The 24,134-nt window shown below is 42.5% G+C and overlaps 1 protein-coding gene across 3 annotated transcripts in view; it reads right to left on the reverse strand.

The window, feature by feature from the left end:
* LOC109903933 (rho guanine nucleotide exchange factor 10) overlaps positions 1–24,134 on the reverse strand; it is a 91,849-nt gene that overhangs the window by 25,093 nt on the left and 42,622 nt on the right. For 2 of the 3 annotated variants that reach the window (XM_020500952.2, XM_020500951.2), the window contains 5 exons: positions 21,239–21,339; positions 20,616–20,737; positions 20,344–20,430; positions 15,816–16,045; positions 15,513–15,670 (listed from right to left, as the gene is read on the reverse strand). In XM_020500952.2, coding sequence (XP_020356541.1) covers positions 15,513–15,670; positions 15,816–16,045; positions 20,344–20,430; positions 20,616–20,737; positions 21,239–21,339 — 698 coding nt within the window. Of the gene's footprint in view, positions 1–15,512; positions 15,671–15,815; positions 16,046–20,343; positions 20,431–20,615; positions 20,738–21,238; positions 21,343–24,134 lie in introns of all 3 variants that reach the window. The other variant, XM_020500950.2, reaches the window with a different exon arrangement.

A 24,134-nucleotide genomic window follows, 5' to 3' on the forward strand; every position in this document is an offset into this window, starting at 1 on the left:
CAATGTGACAAAGCACTGGAAGAGCTTTAGCTAGGACGGAGATGCACAAGTATTACCACTGAAGCTAGGATGACTCATCATTTGAAGTTCAAGCTTGAGCTGACACTTTTGTCACTCATGTAGAAGAACAAGTATGCAAATGAAACCACTTTAAATTGTCATTCATAACTACCATGTATCTCCATCTCTTCTCTCAGTGAAAACATTGAGGGAGTCAAAGGATAGCGGAGAACTCCTGACATTTGACAGGGCTGTCAACAACTCAGCTTTCCATTCAGTCAAAGCAAAGGGAACATTCACAAAGTACCCTGACAAGTCCATTGAATTGAACAATCATCTGCTGCATGGAGAACAAAGGAATCATCATCTGATGTTTATAGGAAAGAAATATAAATGGAAACAGTGACATTCTGTTCAACAGAGATAGAACCAAAGTGGGCATTATTTCAGCGTTGCAACATTCCCTTCCAGGCTTTACTGAGCTGGTTGAGGATCAAGATAATACTTTCCCGAGCTGGTTGAGGATCAAGATAATACTTTCCCTTCTTACTTTCCCTCCAGCAGATACCAGTATATCCTCTATCCCCCTCTCCCTCTCTCATACAACACAAAGTGCCCTGTTGGAGGGAAGGCAGCTTTACTCAACCTGGATTGGGATCAGGGATTTACCACATTTCCTTCTCACCACCTCTGGATATGTAACAAAATATTATCTGGGAATGCAGTTGGAACAACTGAACCCCAGTTGCTGACTGGATTTAGTTTTTCTATTGATTGGCAGGGTAGCCTTTTCACCTTGGTTCACCAAGCAAAATAAGTAGCTGACCGAAGCATCCCTGACCCTCAGAGCTGGAAATTAGATAAAAGGTTAAGTCAGAGGCTAGTGGACTAAACTCAACGATAAACATCTCAATGGAGATAAGTTGCAATGAGTATTGGCAGAGTATACCTCCAACTACAATGCATTCTGAAATAATTCAGACCCCTTGACTTTTCCCACTTTAAGTTACAGCCTAATTTTAAAATGGATTCAATTGATTGTCCACACAATCAATGTACACACAATACCCTATAATGACAAAGCAAAAACGTTTTTTTTTTTAAAATGTATGCACATTTACATACAACAAAGAAATTACAAGTATTCAGACCCTTTACTCAGTACTTTGTTGAAGCTCCTTTGGCAGCGATTACAGCCTCGAATCTTCTTGGGTATGACGCTGCAAACTTGGCAGACCTGTATTTGGGGAGTTTCTCCTATTCTTCTCTGCAGATCCTCTCAAGCTCCATCAGGCTGGACGGGGAGGGTTGCTGCACAGCTAATTTCAGGTCTCTCCAGCGATGTTTGATCGGGTTCAAGTCCGGGCTCCCGCTGGGCCACTCAAGGACTTGTCCCGAAGCAACTCCTATGTTGTATTGGCTGTGGGCTTAGGCTCATTGTCCTGTTGGAAGGTGAACCTTCCAGTCGGAGGTCCTGAGTGCTCTTGAGCAGGTTTTCATCAAGGATCTCGCTATGCTCCATTAATCTTTCCCTCGATCCTGACTGGTCTCCCAGTCCCTGCCTCTGAAAAACATCCCCACAGCATAACGTTGCCACCATGCTTCACCGTAGGGATGGTGCCAGGTTTCCTCCAGATGTGACTCTTGGCATTTCGGCCAAAGAGTTCCATCTTGGTTTCATCAGACGAGATAAATCTTGTTTCTCATGGTCCGAGAGTCCATAAAGGCCTGATTGGTGGAGTGCTGCAGAGATTCTTGTCCTTCTGGAAGGTTCTCCCATCTCCACAGAGGAACTCTGGAGCTCTGTCAGAGTGACCATCGGTTTCTTGGTCACCTCCCTAACCAAGGCCCTTCTCCCCCAATTGCTCAGTTTGGATGGGCTGCCAGCTCTAGGAAGAGTCTTGGTGTTTCCAAACTTCTTCCATTTAAGAATGATGGAGGCCACTGTGAAAGATTAAGATGGGCAAAAGAACAGACACTGGACAGAGGAACCTCCCGGAGTCGCCTCTTCACCGTTGACTGGTGTTTTGCAGGTACTATTTAATGAAGCTGCCAGTTGAGGACTTGAGGCATCTGTTTCTCAAACTAGGCACTATAATGTACTTGTCCTCTTGCTCAGTTGTGCACGGGGGCCTCCCACTCTTTCTATTCTGGTTAGAGACAGTTTGCACTGTTCTGTGAAGGGAGTAGTACACAGTATTGTACGAGATCTTCAGTTTCTTGGCAATTTCTCACATGGAATAGCCTTCATTTCTCAGAACAAGAATAGACTGATGAGTTTCAGAAGAAAGTTATTTGTTTCTGGCCATTTTGAACCTGTAATCGAACCTAAAAATGCTGATGCTCCAGATACTCAACTAGTCTAAAAAAGGACAGTTTTGTTGCTTCTTTAAATCAGAACAGTTTTCAGCTGTGCTAACATAATTGCAAAAGGGTTTTCTAATGAGAAATTAGCTGTTTAAAATGATAAACTTGGATTAGCTAACACAATGTGCCATTGGAACCCAGAAGTGATGGTTGCTGATAATGGATCTTTGTACGCCTATGTAGATATTCCATTACAAGCTACAATAGTCATTTACAACATGAACAATGTCTACATTGTAATTCTGATCAATTTGATGTTATTTTAAAAATGGACAAAAAAAGATTAGCTTATCTTTCAAAAACAAGGACATTTCTAAGTGACCCCAAACTTTTGACCAGTAGTGTATATACAGCGGATTTTAGTTTAGTCAGCTAATCAGGGGCCAACGGGGCCAACCAGGGCCACAGAGAACGAGTGTCATGCAGAGTGGGCACCAACACCAACAGACAGATCTGCAAGGCACATAGAAATTTCCGTCATGGAAAAAGACCTCAAGGACTTTCCTAGAGAGCCTAAGCTACAGTTCTGAGTCATGATAAGACTCAGCAAGCTGCATGTCATGCAGTTGCAGATGGTGTAATTAATGTCTGGCTGAGATAAACATAGCAAGCCCTTGACAATGGTAGTGTCTCACCACCCTGTCTTAATGTGCTCATGTTGCTGTCACTAAACTCACTATAATCATTCAACAACAACAAGCAAAGTGTTTTCATACTGTGAGAGAAAAAAATACATTCAGACAAAGATACAAGTACAGGCAGATAGAGAGACAGATAAAGAGCAGAGGAGAGAGCTAGCACTTTGTCTCTGACAGTATGCTAGCGCTGCAGGATATTAAATGGGTCAGCGCTAGCTAGCAGATTAGTGACTTCTCCCAGGCAACCAGGCCAGGCTCCATGGAGACAGACCGCTGTGAGACCTAGTACAGCCAGCCAGCCACAGAAAGAGAGAGAGAGAGGCCTTGGTCCCTGGAGCAGAGTTAATTCATACTGGTGATTCACCCTGTATGCCACAGGGACCGGGTCAACACACACCTAAGAACTTCTCTGAGTCTGCAACCCAGCATCACCCAATTTCATCTCAACTGTCTAGTTCGGAAAAGGTCAGGTCTTCCTCCAAGAGAGGCTGAATCGGTTGGGAAAAGGTCAGGTCTTCCTCCAAGAGAGGCTGAATCGGTTCCTCTATTCATGTTTCTTGGTTGGACTGAATGCACAGTAGCAACAGCTTACCTTTCTCCTTGGTCATATCTGACCTGGCACATAATTTTAAATATGCAGTCATGCGTAAATACATTAAGTATGGGTGGTCCAAGGAGTCAAACCCACTATCCTGGTGCAGCGCCATGCTCTACCAACTGAGCTAAATAAAACACAGAACACCTACCTGGATTTAAAACAAAACATTTTTCATTTAAATAAATTAATATTTTTGGTTTTGTTATGCTAATGTAGCTAGTACCATGGCTGTAAGTATACCTATTTCAATTCATCTTAAAAACAAACCGTTACCACTAGAACAGCCATAGGCCAATGGCCACTGACGTTTTTGATTTTGTAAATAAAATCTGCCCAAAAGATAAGCTGTCCTGCTCCTTCCCTGACTTTTCCTAAACGTTTGTATTTTACACTGCTAATTTTTCTGAATTTTGAAATTACAAACAGGAAAGTATTAAAAGTAGTTAGCCTTTTTACTTGTAGGACATTGGTACCGAGCCAGCTGCTAATGCATCGCTCTCTCCTCACTGAATGACAAATGGATGATAATTGTGCACCTTACTTCACAATTGAATTAGGCCAAATTGAATGATAAAGAGGTTGATTTTATTTAGAAAAACAAGTATAATGATGAGTGTGTGTTATTCCTATTAAAATCAGCAGCAAATCATTTGACCGTGTGCCTTAAAAATAAGCTGTCATGAGTTTTGTTTTAATATAACTCTATTACTAGGGCTGTTACGGTTACCGTATTTACCGCCCCACCGGAAGTCACGAGTCATGACGGCACTCAAATTTCATGTGACCGTTTAGTAACGGTAACTAGGCTTCTCCAAGCTCTGATGCTGCTGATGGTCATTAGTAGCCTACCAAACTTACTAACTACCTGCACTCTATTGTCCCTCTAAAATCACTGACATCAATGCAAATGTAATCAAAAATCTAAAACACTTCATGAGAGCCCATGAGCTCATGTGGCGCAACATTTCTATAGGCTATGCAATTGTGGACTAAAACAGAGTGATGGCCTCTTAAAAAGAAGCGTTCTATAGGCTAGGCCTACTATATTTATTTCTCAACCTTCCTAATATTAAGCACATTACTTCTCTTTAAAAACAGGAATAGGCCTCCCGGGTGGCGCAGTGGTCTAGGACACTACATCGCAGTGCTAGCTGTGACACCAGAGAGACTCTGGGTTCGTGCCCGGGCTGTCGCAGCCGGCTGCGACCGGGAGGTCCATGGGGCGATGCACAATTGGCATAGCGTCATCCGGGTTAGGGAGGGTTTGGCCGGTAGGGATAGCCTTGTCTCATCGCGCACTAGCGACTCCTGTGGCGGGCATGGTGTTTCCGCCGACACATTGGTGCGGCTGGCTTCTGGGTTGGATGCAGGCTGTGTTAAGAAGCAGTGAGGCTTGGTTGGGTTGTGTTTCGGAGGACGCATGGCTTTCGACCTTCCCCTCTCCCGAGCCCGTACGGGAGTTGCAGCAATGAGACAAGACTAACTACTACCAATAGGCTATATTCCTTTTTTATAAATCCAATCTGACTGGCATGAAAAAAGCGTCCTCCTTTCGCAATTTAAGTGCATAGATGACATGTATTTATTTTTCACTGGCCCCGTTTTGAATATTTATTTCTTGCACAGAATAGATCAACTTCTGTCCTATGGGGATAGTAGATTGAAATAGACTAGCCTAGTGCTTTTGCTGTTCGTTAGGCCTACTCATCTTGTTGGCTGAAAATAATTATCTTCAATATGCACCTCGGAATTGGATAAAGACGTGCGCAGTTGCGTTCCCAATGTGTCTGTCTTCACTTGTAGCCTGTGAGAAAGATCGGATCATGTGACAGAGCCATGTGAGTGAGAGATGCTTCGGCACATAGCAAGGAGAAGGGAATCATAATTATTATATTCAGCTCAAGGGCACAACGGCCACAAAAAGCATACTAAAGTTAGATCAAATAACTCTAAATGAAGCATATAGGAGTACCTGTTTCTTTGCTAACCGCTCAACACAGAATAGCCGCACGTGGGCACACCCTCAAATCGATAGGAGAAAATATATTTTCTATTTTATTCAGCTATGTTCGATTGTATTCTTCGTACTATAAAATAATGGGACGGAATTCTAAGCAAATATTGTCTGCTAAATGAACTAGTGTAACACACAGCCATATGGCATAGACAGATAAAGGGCCTAACATAAGGATAATGCAGAGTATGCTATTCTGTTCTTCTGAAATTGACATTTTCTTCATGTCATGTTTCTTTAGACCTGTCTAAAATATATAATGGATTTATTGTGATGGTGTAGGCCAGTGGTTGCCAAACTTTTTAATAGTAGTCCCATGACCTTTCAAACACCTCCAGCTGCATACCGGGGTCAGCACCGGGGTCAGCGCACTCTCAAATGTTGTTTTTTGCCATCATTGTAAGCCTGCGACACACACACACACACTACACGATACATTTCTTAAACATAAGTGTGAGTTTGTCACTTCCCACTTGACGGGTTGTGACAAAGAGCTCTTACAGGACCAGGGCACAAATAATACTCAGTAATTTGGCTTTTTATTTAGCCATCTTACATATTACAACTTTATTTGTTCAGCAAACATTGTGAATAACTCACCACAGGTTAATGAGAAGGGTCTGCTTAGAAGGATGCACATAACTCTGCAATGTATTAAATAATTTTCCACACAGTCTGCCTGTATTTAGTTCTCATGCTAGTGAGGGCCGAGAATCCACTCTCACATACAGTTGAAGTCAGAAGTTTAGATACACTTAGGTTGGAGTCATTAAAGCTCATTTTTCAACCACTCCACAAATTTCTTGTTAACAAACTAGTTTTGGCAAGTTAGTTACGACATCTACTTTGTGCATGACACAAGTAATTTTTCTAACAACTGTTTACAGATTATTTCACTTATAATTCACAGTATCACAATTCCAGTGGGTCAGAAGTTTACATACACTAAGTTGACTGTGCCTTTAAACAACTTGGAAAATTCCAGAAAATGATGTCATGGCTTTAGGCTAATTGACATAATTTGTGTCAATTGGAGGTGTACCTGTGGATGTATTTCAAGGCCGACCTTCAAACTCAGTGCCTCTTTGCTTGACATCATGGGAAAATTTAAAGAAATCAGCCAAGACCTCAGGCAAGAATTGGAGACCTCCACAAGTCTGGTTCATCCTTGGGAGCAATTTCCAAAGGCCTGAAGGTACCACGTTCGTCTGTACAAACAATAGTACGCAAGTATAAACACCATGGGACCACGCAGCCGTCATACAGCTCAGGAAGGAGACGCGTTCTGTCTCCTAGAGATGAACATACTTTGGTGCGAAAAGTGCAAATCAATCCCAGAACAGCAAAAGGACCTTGTGAAGATGCTGGAGGAAACCGGTAAAAAAGTATCTATACCCATAGTAAAACGAGTCCTATATCGACATAACCTGGAAGGCAGGAAGAAGCCACGGCTCCAAAACCAACATTTAAAAAAAGCCAGACTACGGCTTGCACATGGGGACAAAGATTATACTTTTTGGAGAAAGGTCCTCTGGGTTGATGAAACAAAAATATAACTATTTGGCTATAATGACCATCGTTATGTTCAAAGGAAAAAGGGGGAGGCTTGCAAGCCGAAGAATACCATCCCAACCGTGAAGCACGGGGCTGGCAGCATCATGTTGTGAGGGTGCTTTGCTGCAGCACTTCACAAAATAGATGGCATCATGAGGCAGGAAAGTTATGTGGATATATTGAAGCAACATCAAGACATCAGTCAGGAAGTTAAAGCTTGGTCGCAAATGGGTCTTCAAAATGGACAATGACCCCAAGCATACTTCCAAAGTTGTGGCAAAATGGCTTAAGGACAAAGTGAAGGTATTGGAGTGTCCATCACAAAGCCCGGATCTCAAACCTATTGAAGATTTGTGGGCAGAACTGAAAAAGTGTGTGTGAGCAAGGAGGCCTCCAAACTTGACTAAGTTATATCAGCTCTGTCAGGAGGAATGGGCCAACATTCATCCAACTTATTGTGGGAAGTTTGTGGAAGGATACCCAAAACGTTTGACCCAAGTTAAACAATTTAAAGGCAATGCTACCAAATACTAATTGAGTGCATGTAAACTTCTGACCCATTGGGAATGTAATGAAAGGAATGAAAGCTTTAATAAATAATTCTCTACTATTATTCTGACATTTCACATTCTTAAAATAAAGTGGTGATCCTACTGACCGAAGACAGGGAATTTTCACTAAGATTAAAATGTCCGGAATTGTGAAAAACAGAGTTTAAATGTACTTGGCTAAGGTGTATGTAAACCTCCGACTTCAACTGTAGGTACGTGGTTGCAAAGATCATCAGTGTCTTAACAGCACAGTTTGCCAAGGCAGGATACTCTGTGCGCAGCCCAATCCAGAATTCTGAGAGTGTCTTCTGATAAAATTCACAGAACCGCTTGTTGCCCTTTCGATGAGGCTCTCTTGTTCAGATGTCAATAAGTGGACTGGAGGCAGGGCATGAAAGGGATAACAAATCCAGTTGTTTGTGTCACCCGTTTTGGGAAAGTACCTGCATAATTGCGCACCCAACTCACTCAGGTGCTTCGCAATATCACATTTGACATTGTTCGTAAATTGAGTTCATTTGCACACAAATAAATCATACAATGATGGAAAGACCTGTGTGTTGTCCTTGTTAATGCAGACAGAGAAGAGCACCAACTTCTTAATCATAGCCTCAATTTTGGCCCGCACATAGAATATAGTTGCGGAGAGTCCCTGTAATCCTAGATTCAGATCATTCAGGCGAGAAGAAACATCACCCAGATAGGCCAGTCGTGTGAGAATCTCGTCATTATGCAAGCGGTCAGACAAGTGAAAATGATGGTCAGTAAAGAAAACATTAAGCTCGTCTCTCAATTAAATAAATAAAAAACGTCAATACTTTGCTCCTTGATGACCAGCTCACTTCTGTATGTTGTAAAAACGTGTTACATGGTTGCTGCCCATATCATTGCAAAGTGCAGAAAATACAGTTCAGGGGCCTTGCTTTAACAAAATTAACAATTTTCATTGTAGTGTCCAAAACATCTTTCAAGCTGTCAGGCATTCCCTTGGCAGCAAGAGCCTCTTAATGGATGCTCCACTGACCCCAAGTGGCGTCGGGAGCAACTGCTTGCACGCGCATTACCACTCCACTATGTCTTCCTGGCATGGCTTTTGCGCCATCTGTACAGATACCAACACATCTTGACCAAAGTCCATTTGATGTCACAGAGCTATCCAATACTTTGAAAATATTCTCTCCTGTTGTCCTGGTTTGCAGAAGAGGATGCCTCCCTTATTTGACCCCCCATAAACATAACGGACATGTACCAGGAGCTGTGCCAGACCTGCCACGTCTGTTGACTCATCAAGCTGTGACGCATAGAATTCACTGGCTTTTAAGCGAAGCAGTAATTGTTTCAAAACATCTCCTGCCATGTCACTGATGCGTTGTGAAACAATGTTGTTTGAATAGTTTTTTGGGCCTTTTCCCCAGCATTGTCCCAGCCATATCCACTGCAGCAGGAAGAATGAAGTCCTCCACAATAGTATGGGGCTTCCCTGTTCAAGTCACTCACTAGCTCACTATATAAAGACACTTCTAGCCCCTTCTTATTAATGGTATCTGTTGCTTTTATACATGTCTTGCTACTCGAAAGTCATCTTAATTCTCACTCAAAAAACTCCTGTGGCTTATTTTTCAAATTGGCATGTTATGTTTCTAAATGTCTGCGCAAAAGTGAAGGTTTCATCGAGTTGTGAGATAGTACTTTTGCACATATAACACACTGGCTGAGGAAAGGCACTAGTCCCGATATACTGTAAGTGAACCCCAACGCAATGTAGTTATCATATTTGGCCTCTTCGATGATCCAATGTCCCTGTCTGTTGTTCGGTGCTTTCCCAGGTAAGGAGCAGATCTTCAGCTGCATCAGATTCACCACTGTCAGTGTCCATGCTAGCTGGGCTAACAACAAATGTAGAATTACTGATGCTAGCATTGGATGTGCTCGTGGAAGCAGAACAACTTGTGTCGTCAACAGGTGCAGGTGTAGTACTGCTGGAAGTAGCAGTACTACCTGTAGAGCTGGTATGTGTCTCTATGAACACGGACCTTACTTTTTTTTTAACCATTCATCAATTTTCCAACAAACGGAATGAGCAGCAGCTACGTTTGGCTACATACAGACCGTTAGTGGAATTCCCGCAAGAGAGTAACGGTTAATGTGATTGGATGTTAACTATTTGACTATGCTACCTGTATTTGACATTGTGTTATGTCGCTGAACTAGATGGTTTAATTATATTTTTGGCAGTGAAATGAGGCTACTCAGGTGAGAAAAAAAATAAAAAATAAAAATAAAAAAGTATAGCCCCTCCCGTTGGATTTTTTGGGGGAATACCTGGTGTTGGCTATATTACATGGATTTATTAGACTTTAAAATGTAGATGTTCGTAAAGGCTGCATCAGTAGGCTTGTAGGCTATGCGTGGAAGCCAGGAGATGCTAAATGTATTTATGTTAATTAACGGTCAATTACCGTGAAACCGGCAGTTATTTGCTTGACGATCACCGGCTGACAAAATGTAATGACCGCCCATCCCGGTCTACTGTATTACTAACCGAATGTATCGTAAAGGGAAACTAAAACATGTTACATGTGGCAGTAGGCATTAAGAATCATGCAAAACATATCCTTGAGTCTATCAAGCTAAGCAAACGATGCCAACCCACTGAATGAAATGACAAATGGATAGAATTGTGCAAGTTACTTCAAATTAGGCCAAACTGAATGATGAGGGTGAAGAGGTTGATTTCATTTAGAACAACAATAGTGTAATGGTGAGTTTGTGTTGTGCCCATTTATCAGCGTTGGCGCTCAGTTAATAATTTGACCGCGCCTTGCAGATTTATACCACTCTTTTATGTTTTACTTTATAAAAATAAGCTGTTACAGGGCTGTTTTATTTACTGTAATTCTATTACTACTCGAATATATTGTAAAGGAAACAAAAACATGGTATGTGTTGCAGTAGACCTTAAGAATAATGCAAAAGATATCCTTGACTCTATCCAACTTGATGAGAAGGAAACAAACGATGCCAGCCGGCCCATCGAAACTACACCTAAACTATACCGAAACTAATTTCACACATAAGAGCTAGCCTATTAAATTGACAATAAATCTGATGACTGACAACATTAGGCCTATCAGTTGTCAAAATTGTACATGAAGAGATGGGCGCATCTGGTAATTTACAGATGCAAGGAAAGGATCATCAATTTATCAAATCCTGCAGAGTCACATGCAGGTAAAACATTTAGATTGCTATATAGTATCAGAAGATATCCTGTCATTTCGATTACACTTACCTTTGTCAAATAACGCTCATAACTCAAGAGGTGTAGCTCTATTTCTAAATGTCACTATTTCTAAGAACATCCGTGTTGTCCATGCTCTGAGCACATGACCACTCATGCGGCAGCATTGCTACTAAGCAAAAACTAGTAACAAACTTAAAATATGCTATTTATTTATGCAATCCATCCTTTAAAATTATCCATGCACTGGTCCTTTTTGTTTAGGAATACAGCAAGTGATTTCACCTGGTAGGTTATATATATATATATATATATATATATATATGTTTTGCCCTTCTACTTTGTCAAAAGAAGCTGTAACTAGATGATTTATTACTATAAATCCATTACTAATGAAATCTACAAATAAAGTTGATCAAATGGATTACACTAACAATTTTATTGTAAGAGAAGCAAAAAAATTGACTTTAGGCCTCATTTCTGTCTAGGATTTTGCAGAATTGTACAACACATATCCTTGACTATCTAAACAACTATCGTTACATTGCCATGAATATTTCTTCATGCAATTCATTCTTTACAGTACACTGTATGACCAAACGTATGTGGACACCAGCTCGTGGAACATCTCATTCCAGAATGACGGACATTAATATGGAGTAGGTCACCCCTTTGGTGCGATAACAGCCTCCACTCTTCTGGAAAGGATTTCCACTACACGTTGGAAAATTGCTGAGGTCAGGAGCTGATGTGGGGCAATTAAGCCTGGCTCGCAGTCGGCTTTTCAATTCATCCCATAGGTGTTCAATGATGATGAGGTCAGGGCTCCATGCAGGCCAGTCAAGTTCTTCCACACCTATCTCGACAAACCATTTCTGTATGGATCTCACTTTGTCATGCTGAAACAGGAAAGGGCCTTCCCCAAACGGTCCCAGAAATCAAACCCACTATCCTGGCGCAGCGCCATGCTCTACCAACTGAGCTACAGAGCTAAATAAACACACAACACTTGGGCATAAAACAAAAACGTCTTCATTTAAATATATTTATATTTTGTGTTTGGTTACGCTAATTTAGCTAGTACCATGGATGTAAGTATACCTATTTCAAATAACCGTAACAAAATGCTCGACAACAAAGCTTTCTTAGTGTCCAACAACCTTTCTCTACCCTTAACCTTGTTCTGAACACCTCCAAAACAATGGTCATGTGGTTTGGTAAGAAGAATACCCCTCTTCCCACAGGTGTGATTACTACCTCTGAGGGTTTAGAGCTTGAGGTAGTCACCTCATACAAGTACTTGGGAGCGTGGCTAGACAGTGCACTGTCCTTCTCTCAGCACATATCAAAGCTGCAGACAAAAGTTAAATCTAGACATCCTCTATCGTGATCGCTGCTTTTTCACCTCAGCTGCCAAACTAACCCTGATTCAGACGACCATCCTACCATTGCTAGGTTACGGAGACATAATTTGTAGATCGGCAGGTAAGGGTGCTCTCGAGCGGCTAGATGTTCTTTACCATTCAGCCATCAGATTTGCCACCAATGCTCCTTATAGGACACATCACTGCACTCTATACTCCTCTGTAAACTGGTCATCTCTGTATACCCGTCGCAAGCCCACTGGTCGATGCTTATTTATAAAACCCTCTTAGGCTTCACTACCCCCTATCACAGATATCTACTGCAGCCCTCATCCTCCACATACAACAACCGTTCTGCCAGTCACATTCTGTTAAAGGTCCCCAAAGCACACACATCCCTGGGTCGCTCCTCTTGTCTCTTCCTTCTTGACCTTTGTGCTGTTGACTGTGCCCAATAATGTTTGTACCATGTTTTGTGCTGCTACCATGTTGTGTTGCCGTGTGTTGCTGCCTTGCTATGTTGTTGTCTTAGGTCTCTCTTTATGTAGTGTCGTGTTGCCTCTCTCGTTGTGATGTGTGTTTTGTCCTATATTTATATTGTATTTATTTATTGATTTTAATCCCAGGCCCCCGTCCTTGCAGGAGGCCTTTTGGTAGGCCATCATTATAAATAAGAATTTGTTCTTAACTGACTTGCCTAGTTAAATAGAGGTTAAATTTAAAAAACAGCATAGACCAATGGCCACTGATTTTTGATTTTGTAAATACATTTTTTAAAAGCAGCATCCAAAAAAATATGTCCTGCTCCTTCCCTGACTTTTCCTAATTGTATTTTACACTGCTCATGAGTCATTTTAAAAAATTATCACAAACAGAAAAGTATTTAAAGCCTTTTTACCAGTTTCTTTCACACCTAGTCCTAACTTAACCCACCAAGTCAATGTGCTGTAGGATGTTGGTATCCAGCCACGTGCTAATGAGTCTGTCTCTCCTCACTGAATGAATGACAAATGGATGAATGGGTGGTAATTGTGCACCTTAACAATTTAATTTAATTAGGCCGAACTGAATGATAAAGAGGTTAAAGAGGTTGATTTAAGGAGTTTGTGTATTGCCTATTTAACAGCAGCATATCATTTGACCATGTGCCTTGGGTGTTGATACCATTCTCTTTTACATTTTACTTTATAAAAATAAGCTGTTACAGGACTGCTTATTATAACTATTACTAATCCAATTTATTGTAAGGGAAACTAACAGGAAAGGGCCGTCCCCAAACTGTTGCCACAAAGTTGGAAGCACAGAATCGTCTAGAATGTCATTGTATGCTGTAGCGTTAAGATTTCCCGTCACTGGAACTAAGGGGTCTAGCCTGAACCATGAAAAACAGCCACAGACCATTATTCCTCATCCACCAAACTTTACAGTTGGCACACTATGCATTGGGGCAGTTAGCGTTCTCCTGGCATCCGCCAACCCAGATCTGTCCGTCGGACTGCCAGATAGTGAAGTGTGATTCATCAATGGCAGTGAGCTTTACACCACTCCAGCCGACGCTTGGCATTGCGCATGGTGATCTTAGGCTTGTGTGCGGCTCCTCCGAATTGGAAACAAATTTCATGAAGCTCCCGACGAACAGTTATTGTGCTGACGTTGCTTCTAGAGGCAGTTTGCAACTCGGTAGTGAGTGTTCCAACCGAGGACTGACAATTTATGCGCTTCAGCACTCAGCGGTCTCGTTCAGTGAGCTTGTGTGGCTTACCACTTTGAGCTAGTTGAGCTGTTGTTGCTCATAGACATTTCCAGTTCACAATAACAGCACTTACAGTTGACCAGGGCAGGTCTAGCAGGGCAGAAATTTGTTGAAAAGGTGGCGTCCTATGACGGTGCCACATTGATGATCTCGGAGCTCTTCAGTAAGGCCATTCTCCTGCCAATATTTGTGTATGGAGATTGTATGGCTGTGTGCTCATTTTTATACACCCGTCAGCAACGGGTTTGTGTATTACCTGAAATCTTTGAATTTTTTTATATCACATTCACATAATTATTCAGACCCTTTACTCAGTACTTTGTAGAGCACCTTTGTCAGTGATTACAGCATCATGTCTTCTTGGGTATGACGCTACAAGCTTGGCACACCTGTATTTGGGGAGTTTGTCCCATTCTTCTTTGCAGATTCTCTCAAGCTCCGTCAAGTTGAATGGCGAGCATTGCTGCACAGATATTTTCTGGTCTCTCCAGAGATGTTCGATCAGGTTCAAGTCCGGGCTCTGGCTGGGCCACTAAAGTACATTGAGACTTGTCCTGAAGCCACTCCTGCGTTGTCTTGGCTGTATGCTTAGGGTCATTGTCCTGTTGGAAGGCGAACCTTCAGCCCAGTCTGAGGTCCTGAGCACTCTGGAGCATGTTTTCATCAAAGGTCTCTTTATATTGTGCTCCTTTCATCTTTCCCTCGATCCTGACTAGTCTCCCAGTCCCTGCCTCTGAAGAACATCCCCACAGCATGATGCTGCCACCACCATGCTTCACCGTAGGGATGGTGCCAGGTTTCCTTCAGACATGAATCTTGGCACTCAGGCCAAAGAGTTCAATCTTGGTTTCATCAGACCAGATAATCCTGTTTCTCATGGTCTGACTGTCTTTAGGTGCCTTTTGCCAAACGTGCTGTCATGCGCCTTTTACTGACTTTTGTCTGGACACTCTACCATAAAGGCCTGATTAGTGGAGTGCTGCAGAGATGGTTGTCCTTCTGAAGATTCTCCCATCTCCACAGAGGAACTCCAGAGCTCTGTCAGAGTGACCATTGGGTTCTTGGTCACCTCCCTAAGCAAGGCCATTCTTATATATATATATATATATATGTTTTCGCTTTGCCATTATGGGGTATTGTGTGTAGATTGCTGAGGATTAAAAAAAAATGTAATCCATTTAAGAATAAGGCTGTAACGTAACACAATGTGAAAAACGTCAAGGGGTCTGAATACTTTCCAAAGGCACTGTATAGTGTAGTTTATGCACTATTTATCAACCATCGGTGCTCATGTTTGCTGCACCTTGCGGGTTGATATGCATCTGACGTATATGCTAAAGGTCACAACCCGGCAACGTCCTCTAGCGGGTGTTTATAGGCGGAAAGGCAGTTCTAGTGTTAAGAGACAGACAGCCTTCAGAACAAGCCTCACCTTGTGCTCTGGAGTAGATGGCAACTGAGCCACTCACAAGGCCAGCGTATAAACACTGCTTCTTGTGCACCAGGCTGGTCACGGTGGACTTGTCGAGGATGAAGAAGTGTTGGAGACGCACCTTCTTGGACTGCTGGCTGCTCTTATAGACTATGATACTGCAGAGAGGCAGAGAAAGGTTGTGAAGTGATTTCATGAGCTGTGTTTCTAAATCAAGTACAATAAAATCAATTAGTAGATTTATTTAGCTGACAGCAGAACCCAGAGTAGGCTATGACTACATAATCTGTTGACATCACATACCTGCCCTCCTCCATGCCCAGGCAGACAGTAGGGTTGTCACTGGCCTTCCCCACTAAGGAGAGGTTATTTTCGGGGTTCCCCATCCTATTCTCCTGGGTACTCTGCTCCATGGGTACATAAGCCATGCACAGGATCCGAGACTCCACATTGAAACACTCGGTTACCTTGGGGCTGGAGTTCTGCATGGCCACGATGGCTATCTGACCCATCTGGTTGGTGCAGCTCGCCACCTGAACAGGGGTTAGGAGTAGTAACAGTTAGGAGTAGGGAAATACGTTTTTCATGACCACATGACCTGACCAGGAAAGACTCCATGCCCCAGCTAGAAAATACAATCCTTTCTACAGAGCTTTCTAATTCTGACCTCATCAGGGGGTGTGATATAATAGATAAAATGGGGAAACAACCACGACAACAAACATTAACAACGCTTTTAACCACTCCAGCAGAAAACTGTACAGCAGACTGACCAATAGGAGCATAGAGTGGGAGAGAACAGCCCTCTCAAATCCAGGCCAACAGTGAGTCATTTACAATGGAAAAGTGGGAGCCGTCATTGTAATGAGAACAGTCCATCACTGGAGTACATTTGGAGTCACAGAACTGTGGATGTGTTATCCCTGCCGCTGAAGTAAATACACACAGCTAAGAGGCTCTCAAACTGATACATACAGTAAATATGCCACTGGTTCAGAGTTATTGCTCATGAAGGAAAGGGCCTCTGTTCAATATTTAATTCCGATCTCACTGGGAGTGGAAGAACGCTTTTTTTATAGGGATTTAAAGCTGATGAGTAAAATGGCTACTCGCAATAATTGGCACGGGTTACAAATCAAATCAAAGTTTGTCACGTGCGCCGAATACAACAGGTGTGGACATTACAGTGAAATGCTTACTTACAGCCTCTAACCAACAGCGCAAAAAAGGTATTAGGTGAACAATAGGTAAGAAATAAAAACAGTAAAAAGACAGTGAAAAACAACAGTAGCGAGGCTATAATAGTAGAGGCTACAACAGTAGCGAGGCTATAATAGTAGAGGCTACAACAGTAGCGAGGCTATAATAGTAGAGGCTACAACAGTAGCGAGGCTATAATAGTAGAGGCTACAACAGTAGAGAGGCTACAACAGTAGCGAGGCTATAATAGTAGAGAGGCTACAACAGTAGCGAGGCTATAATAGTAGAGAGGCTACAACAGTAGCGAGGCTATAATAGTAGAGAGGCTACAACAGTAGCGAGGCTATAATAGTAGAGAGGCTACAACAGTAGCGAGGCTATAATAGTAGAGAGGCTACAACAGTAGCGAGGCTATAATAGTAGAGAGGCTACAACAGTAGCGAGGCTATAATAGTAGAGGCTACAACAGTAGCGAGGCTATAATAGTAGAGAGGCTACAACAGTAGCGAGGCTATAATAGTAGAGAGGCTACAACAGTAGCGAGGCTATAATAGTAGAGAGGCTACAACAGTAGCGAGGCTATAGTAGTAGAGAGGCTACAACAGTAGCGAGGCTATAATAGTAGAGAGGCTACAACAGTAGCGAGGCTATAATAGTAGAGAGGCTACAACAGTAGCGAGGCTATAATAGTAGCGAGGCTATAATAGTAGCGAGGCTATAATAGTAGCGAGGCTATAATAGTAGCGAGGCTATAATAGTAGAGGCTATAACAGTAGCGAGGCTATAATAGTAGAGGCTACAACAGTAGCGAGGCTATAATAGTAGAGGCTACAACAGTAGCGAGGCTATAATAGTAGAGGCTACAACAGTAGCGAGGCTATAATAGTAGAGGCTACAACAGTAGCGAGGCTATAATAGTAGAGAGGCTACAACAGTAGCGAGGCTATAATAGTAGAGAGGCTACAACAGTAGCGAGGCTATAACAGTAGAGAGGCTACAACAGTAGCGAGGCTATAACAGTAGAGAGGCTACAACAGTAGCGAGGCTATAACAGTAGAGAGGCTATAATAGTAGAGAGGCTACAACAGTAGCGAGGCTATAATAGTAGAGAGGCTACAACAGTAGCGAGGCTATAATAGTAGAGGCTACAACAGTAGCGAGGCTTTAGTAGTAGAGGCTACAACAGTAGCGAGGCTATAATAGTAGAGAGGCTACAACAGTAGCGAGGCTATAATAGTAGAGGCTACAACAGTAGCGAGGCTATAATAGTAGAGAGGCTACAACAGTAGCGAGGCTATAGTAGTAGAGAGGCTACAACAGTAGCGAGGCTATAATAGTAGAGAGGCTACAACAGTAGCGAGGCTATAATAGTAGAGAGGCTACAACAGTAGCGAGGCTATAATAGTAGAGCGGCTACAACAGTAGCGAGGCTATAATAGTAGAGCGGCTACAACAGTAGCGAGGCTATAATAGTAGAGCGGCTACAACAGTAGCGAGGCTATAATAGTAGAGCGGCTACAACAGTAGCGAGGCTATAATAGTAGAGAGGCTACAACAGTAGCGAGGCTATAATAGTAGAGAGGCTACAACAGTAGCGAGGCTATAATAGTAGTGAGGCTACAACAGTAGCGAGGCTATAATAGTAGAGAGGCTACAACAGTAGCGAGGCTATAATAGTAGAGAGGCTACAACAGTAGCGAGGCTATAATAGTAGAGAGGCTACAACAGTAGCGAGGCTATAATAGTAGAGAGGCTACAACAGTAGCGAGGCTATAATAGTAGAGAGGCTACAACAGTAGCGAGGCTATAATAGTAGAGAGGCTACAACAGTAGCGAGGCTATAATAGTAGAGAGGCTACAACAGTAGCGAGGCTATAATAGTAGAGGCTACAACAGTAGCGAGGCTATAATAGTAGAGAGGCTACAACAGTAGCGAGGCTATAATAGTAGAGAGGCTACAACAGTAGCGAGGCTATAATAGTAGAGGCTATAATAGTAGAGAGGCTACAACAGTAGCGAGGCTATAATAGTAGAGAGGCTACAACAGTAGCGAGGCTATAAAAGTAGCGAGGCTACATACAGGCACCAGTTAGTCAGGCTGGTTGAGGTAGCATGAACATGTAGATATGGTTAAAGTGACTATGCATATATGACGAACAGAGAGTAGCGGGTGGTGGGTGGCGGGACACAATGCAGATGGCCTGGTTAGCCAATGTGTGGGGGCAATGGTTGGTCGGGCCAATTGAGGTAGTATGTATATGAATGTACAGATAAAGTGAATATGCATATTTGATAAACAGAGAGTAGCAGCAGCATAAAAGAGGGGTTTGGGGGGGGGGGGGGGGGGCACACAATGCAAATAGTCCGGGTAGACATTTGATTACTTGTTCAGGAGTTTTATGGCTTGGGGGTAAAAACTGTTGAGAAGCCTTTTTGTCTTAGACTTGGCACTACGGTACCGCTCGCCATGTGGTAGTAGAGAGAACAGTCTATGACTGGAGTGGCTGGGGTCTTTGACAATTTTTAGGGCCTTCCTCTGACACCACCTGTTGTAGAGGTCCTGGATGGCAGGCAGCTTAGCCCCAGTGATATACTGGGCCGTACGCAGTACCCTCTATCGTGCCTTGCGGTCGGAGGACGAACTGATTTAAGTTTCCCGGCATTAGAGTCTCCGGCCACTAGGAGCACCGCCTCTGGGCGAGTGGTTTCCTGTTAGCTTATTTCCTTATACAGCTGACTGAGTGGTCTTAGTTCCAGCATCCGTCTGTGGTGGTAAATAAACAGCCACGAAAAGTGTAGCTGAGAACTCTCTAGGCAAGTAGTGTGGCCTGCAAATTATCACAAGATACTCAGGCAAGCAAAATCTAGAGACTTCCTTGGATTGTGCACCAGCTGTTGTTTACAAATATGCACAGACCACCCACCCTCGCACCCCCGGAGTGTGCTGTTCTATCTTGCCGGTGCAGCGTATATCCCGTTAGCTGAATATCCATGTCAACATTCAGCCACGACTCTGTGAAAAATATGATATTACAGTTTGATGTTCCGTTGGTAGGACATTCGTAATTGTACCTCGTCTAATTTATTGTCCAATGATTGACGGTAATATTGACGATAACGGGAGCTTTCCCACTCGCCTTCTGCGGATCCTCACGAGGCATCCCGCTCTGTGTCCTCTACCTGCGTCTCTTCCTCTTGCCAATAACTGGGATGTTGGCCTTGTCGGGTGTTTGGAGAATGTCCTGTGCGTCCTGCTTGTTGAAGAAAAAATCTTCATCTAATCCGAGGTGAGTGATCTCTGTCCTGATGTCCAGAAGCTCTTTTTTGCCATAAGATACGGTTGCAGAAACATTATGTACAAATAACGCAAAAAACCAACAACATAATAGCACAATTGGTTGGGCACCCGTAAAACTGCTGCCATTTCTTTCGGCGCCATTTTAGTAAAAAAAAGCACAACAGACCTAAGTTGGCATCATTTGTAATGCAATTATGTACATACATGGATGTCCATGCTGTCCATTGACAATCTCTTGTATAACATCTATGACTTCAATTGTTGTTTAGACCTTATTACCAAGGGTTCAAGTAATGTGCCATGAAATGACAGAAAGCCAGGTGTCTTACTCACCCACACACAGCCGTGTCCGAGTGCAGGTGTGTCTGCTGTGCTCCCTATGTTGATGTGGGGCTCGGGGTTATGGACCGCACACTCCACCTGACAGAGATAAAGAGAAACATACTTACACATGTAAAGTGAAGAGTGGTGTATGTGGATTGTACTAGTTTCCTACATGGCATTGTAACAAATGATTGATGCGGTCAAGGGATAGGTCATCTTTAGATGGAGCCATTGACCCTGCCCATGGCTGACAGAGGTGGTATGGGGGAGGTGATGCCCACCTTGAACTCCTGTAGTTTGGACATGACCACAGGCATCTGCCTGAGCAGGAGAGGATGTTTCTGCTTCTTGATCTGGTTACCATCATCCTCCGCAAAGAACCAGCCCTGCAGATTGTCCTCCTCTGTTAACACACACACACGTAATTTCATTTCTAAGAGGAACACTATCTCCACTGTGGAGCAGTGATCCTAAATTCAAACCGTGAAATATTACATTTCCAAATATGTTACGTAACACCCAATTCCATAATCTGAACACCAGATTCAGAAGTTATAACTTTACAATCCATTTTACAGTCCAATGAGCCAGGGCTGGAAAAAAGTGAATTTCAAACTCATATTTTCTTGGTAAACACTGATTTTTAAATACCCATTGCTATGCAACTAAACCTTGAGTTTGGAAATGAGCCACGAAGCCAGTGGCAGTTTAAAATAATCACAAGTGGAAAAGGGCATTGAGGCAGAGAGAGGCTGTCCCCGCTGCATACACTCACTACAGTCCTCTATGGAACTACAAAGTGACAAGAGGCAGTGGAGAGAAGCAATAGGGAACACAAAATATCCAACACAAACAGACAGAGCATTGGGTCTGTGATTGTGACTGAGGCCAGACTAAGACATACCCAGAGCCAGCTTGGCCATCTGCAGGTTACTGATCCAGGACTGTTTGATGGCTGGAGAGAAGGTATTGAACACAGCAGAAAAGTATGTGCCCCTGCCAGACCTGCTAAGAGGGAGAGAAGAGATAAATGACAGACAGCATTGTTGAGACAGTGACAGTATCCATTACATAGAGTCTATTGCATAGAGATTGAATCCTGGAGTGTATTAACGGTTCTGCATCACGACATTCACTTAAAAAAAATTTATTTTTATAATCAGCTAATAGCAGGAACAGCACAATCTAGTGGTCAGAACCTCGTAATATCAGGATGTGAGATGGGGCATAAACCCAACCACTTTAATGACTAATACATTACATAAGATGAAGATACTACTTGACAAATATAGAGAGCTGTTACTATATACTCGTTGTTGGGAGGGGGGGGGGCTGGCGTGTCCGTGAGTTTGGTCCAAATCGGATTTTTGGTACTATAATTATAGAATATTCTATTTCAACAAAATAATTTTTCCGGAATGCTTATCTTATCCGTTTCTAACTACAGAACAAATCAGAGATGGTGGGTGTCATGGCTTGCTGTCGGGGGAGGGGGCTCTGTGTGACCCTAACAGCTGAAAGGACATGTGATCCTGCACTCGTTAGGGGCTTTTCTCATTGACAAGTTGAAGGAGGCAGCGCACTGACATTTCAATTGACATAATATGTACATGATCTTTTAAATTCACATCCACAAAGGAACGTCATGTGGGTTTGGCGCTAACGGACATTTTCCGTAACGATCCCTATAAAATATCCCAGTACAGGCACTAGCCTGCATGCCTCAACTATGCACGCGACTTTTCATCTTAACCATATTACACGATTGAAAAATGGAACCAAACCACATCACACTCTTGAATAACGCAACAATACACACGGACGTGCAGAAAATAAAAGGGTTTATTTTCTCGTCTGAAGGCTATACTCATTACATTTTATCTTCAAGAGCAGAGTTGCTAACAGCCGGCCTTCATCAAGTAACGTTAGCCTATCAAAAATGAAAGATTAGGCCTACAATCCCTCTCATACAAATATAAAAGTACAGTAGGGCTAGCTGACTTAAAACATTACTTCATCAGGCTTCATTTAAATATCAAATAATTTGGCCTACATGTGGTCAAATTTAATTGGTTCTGAAAATGTGGGTATAATATACAGTTGAAGTCGGAAGTTTACATACACCTTAGCCAAATACATTTAAACTCAGTTTTTCACAATTCCTGACATGTAATCCTAGTAAGGATCACCACTTTATTTTAAGAATGTGAAATGTCAGAATAAAAGGAGAGAATGATTTATTTCAACTTTTATTACTTTCATCACATTCCGTGGGTCAGAAGTTCACATACACTCAATTAGTATTTGGTAGCATTGCCTTTAAATTGTTTAACATGGGGCAAACGTTTTGGTTAGCCTTCCCACAATAAATTGGGTGAATTTTGGCCCATTCCTCCTGACAGAGCTGGTGTAACTGAGTCAGGTTTGTAGGCTTCCTTGCTCGCACACGCTTTTGCAGTTCTGCCCACAAATGTTCTATAGGATTGAGGTCAAGGCTTTGTGATGGCTACTCCAATACCTTGACTTAGTTGTGCTTAAGCCATTTTGCCACACCTTTGAAAGTATGCTTAGGGTCACTGTCCATTTGGAAGACCCATTTGCAGCCAAGCATTTAACTTCCTGACTGATGTCTTGATGTTGCTTCAATATATCCACATAATTTTCCTCCCTCATGATGTCATCTATTTTGTGAAGTGCACCTGTCCCTCCTGCAGCAAAGCACCCCCACAACATGATACTGCCACCCCTGTGCTTCACGGTTGGGTTGGTGTTCTTCAGCTTGCAATCCTCCTTTTTCCTCCAAACATAACAATGGTCATTATGTCCAAACAGTTCTATTTTTGTTTCAGCAGACCAGAGGACATTTCTCCAAAAAGTATGATCTTTGTCCCCATGTGCAGTTGCAAATTGTACTCTGGCTTTTTTTAAATGGCAATTTTGGAACAGTGTCTTCTTCCTTGCTGAGCGCCATTTCAGGTTATGACGATGTAGGACTTGTTTTTACTGTGGATATAGATACTTTTGTATCTGTTTCCTCCAGAATCTTCACAAGGTCCTTTGCTGTTGTTCTGGGATTGATTTGCACTTTTCGCACCAAAGTACATTCATCTCTATTAGACAGAATGCATCTCCTTCCTGAGCGGTATGACGGCTGCGTGGTCCCATGGGGTTTATACTTGCGTACTATTGTTTGTACAGATTAACGTGGTACCTTCAGGCATTTGGAAATTGCTCCCAAGGATGAACCAGACTTGTGGAGGTCTACAATCATTTTCCCTGAGGTCTTGGCTGATTTCTTTGGATTTTCCCATGATGTCAAGCAAAGAGGCACTGAGTTTGAAGGTAGGCCTTGAAATACATCCACAGGTACACCTCCAATTGACTCAAATGATGTCAATTAGCCTATCAGAAGCTTCTAAAGCCATGACATAATTTTCTGGAATTTTTCAAGCTGTTTAAAAAAGGCACAGTCAACTTAGTGTATGTAAACTTCTGACCCACTGGAATTGTGATACAGTGAATTATAAGTGAAATAATATGTCTGTAAACAATTGTTGGAAAAATTACTTGTGTCATGCACAAAGTAGATGTCCTAACCGACTTGCCAAAACTATAGTTTGTTAATAAGAAATCTGTGGAGTGATTGAAAAACAAGTATTAATGACTCCAACCTAAGTGTATGTAAACTTCCGACTGTATGGGGAGTTGCGACAAGCGACAAGCTGTTTTATATGGAAGCCCATACACGCCACCCCAAAATGTACACATTGAATTGCTTCGTGATTTGTCAACTCGTGCAC

This window comes from Oncorhynchus kisutch, linkage group LG14 (assembly GCF_002021735.2).
Source record: "Oncorhynchus kisutch isolate 150728-3 linkage group LG14, Okis_V2, whole genome shotgun sequence".
Classification (NCBI taxonomy): domain Eukaryota; kingdom Metazoa; phylum Chordata; class Actinopteri; order Salmoniformes; family Salmonidae; genus Oncorhynchus; species Oncorhynchus kisutch.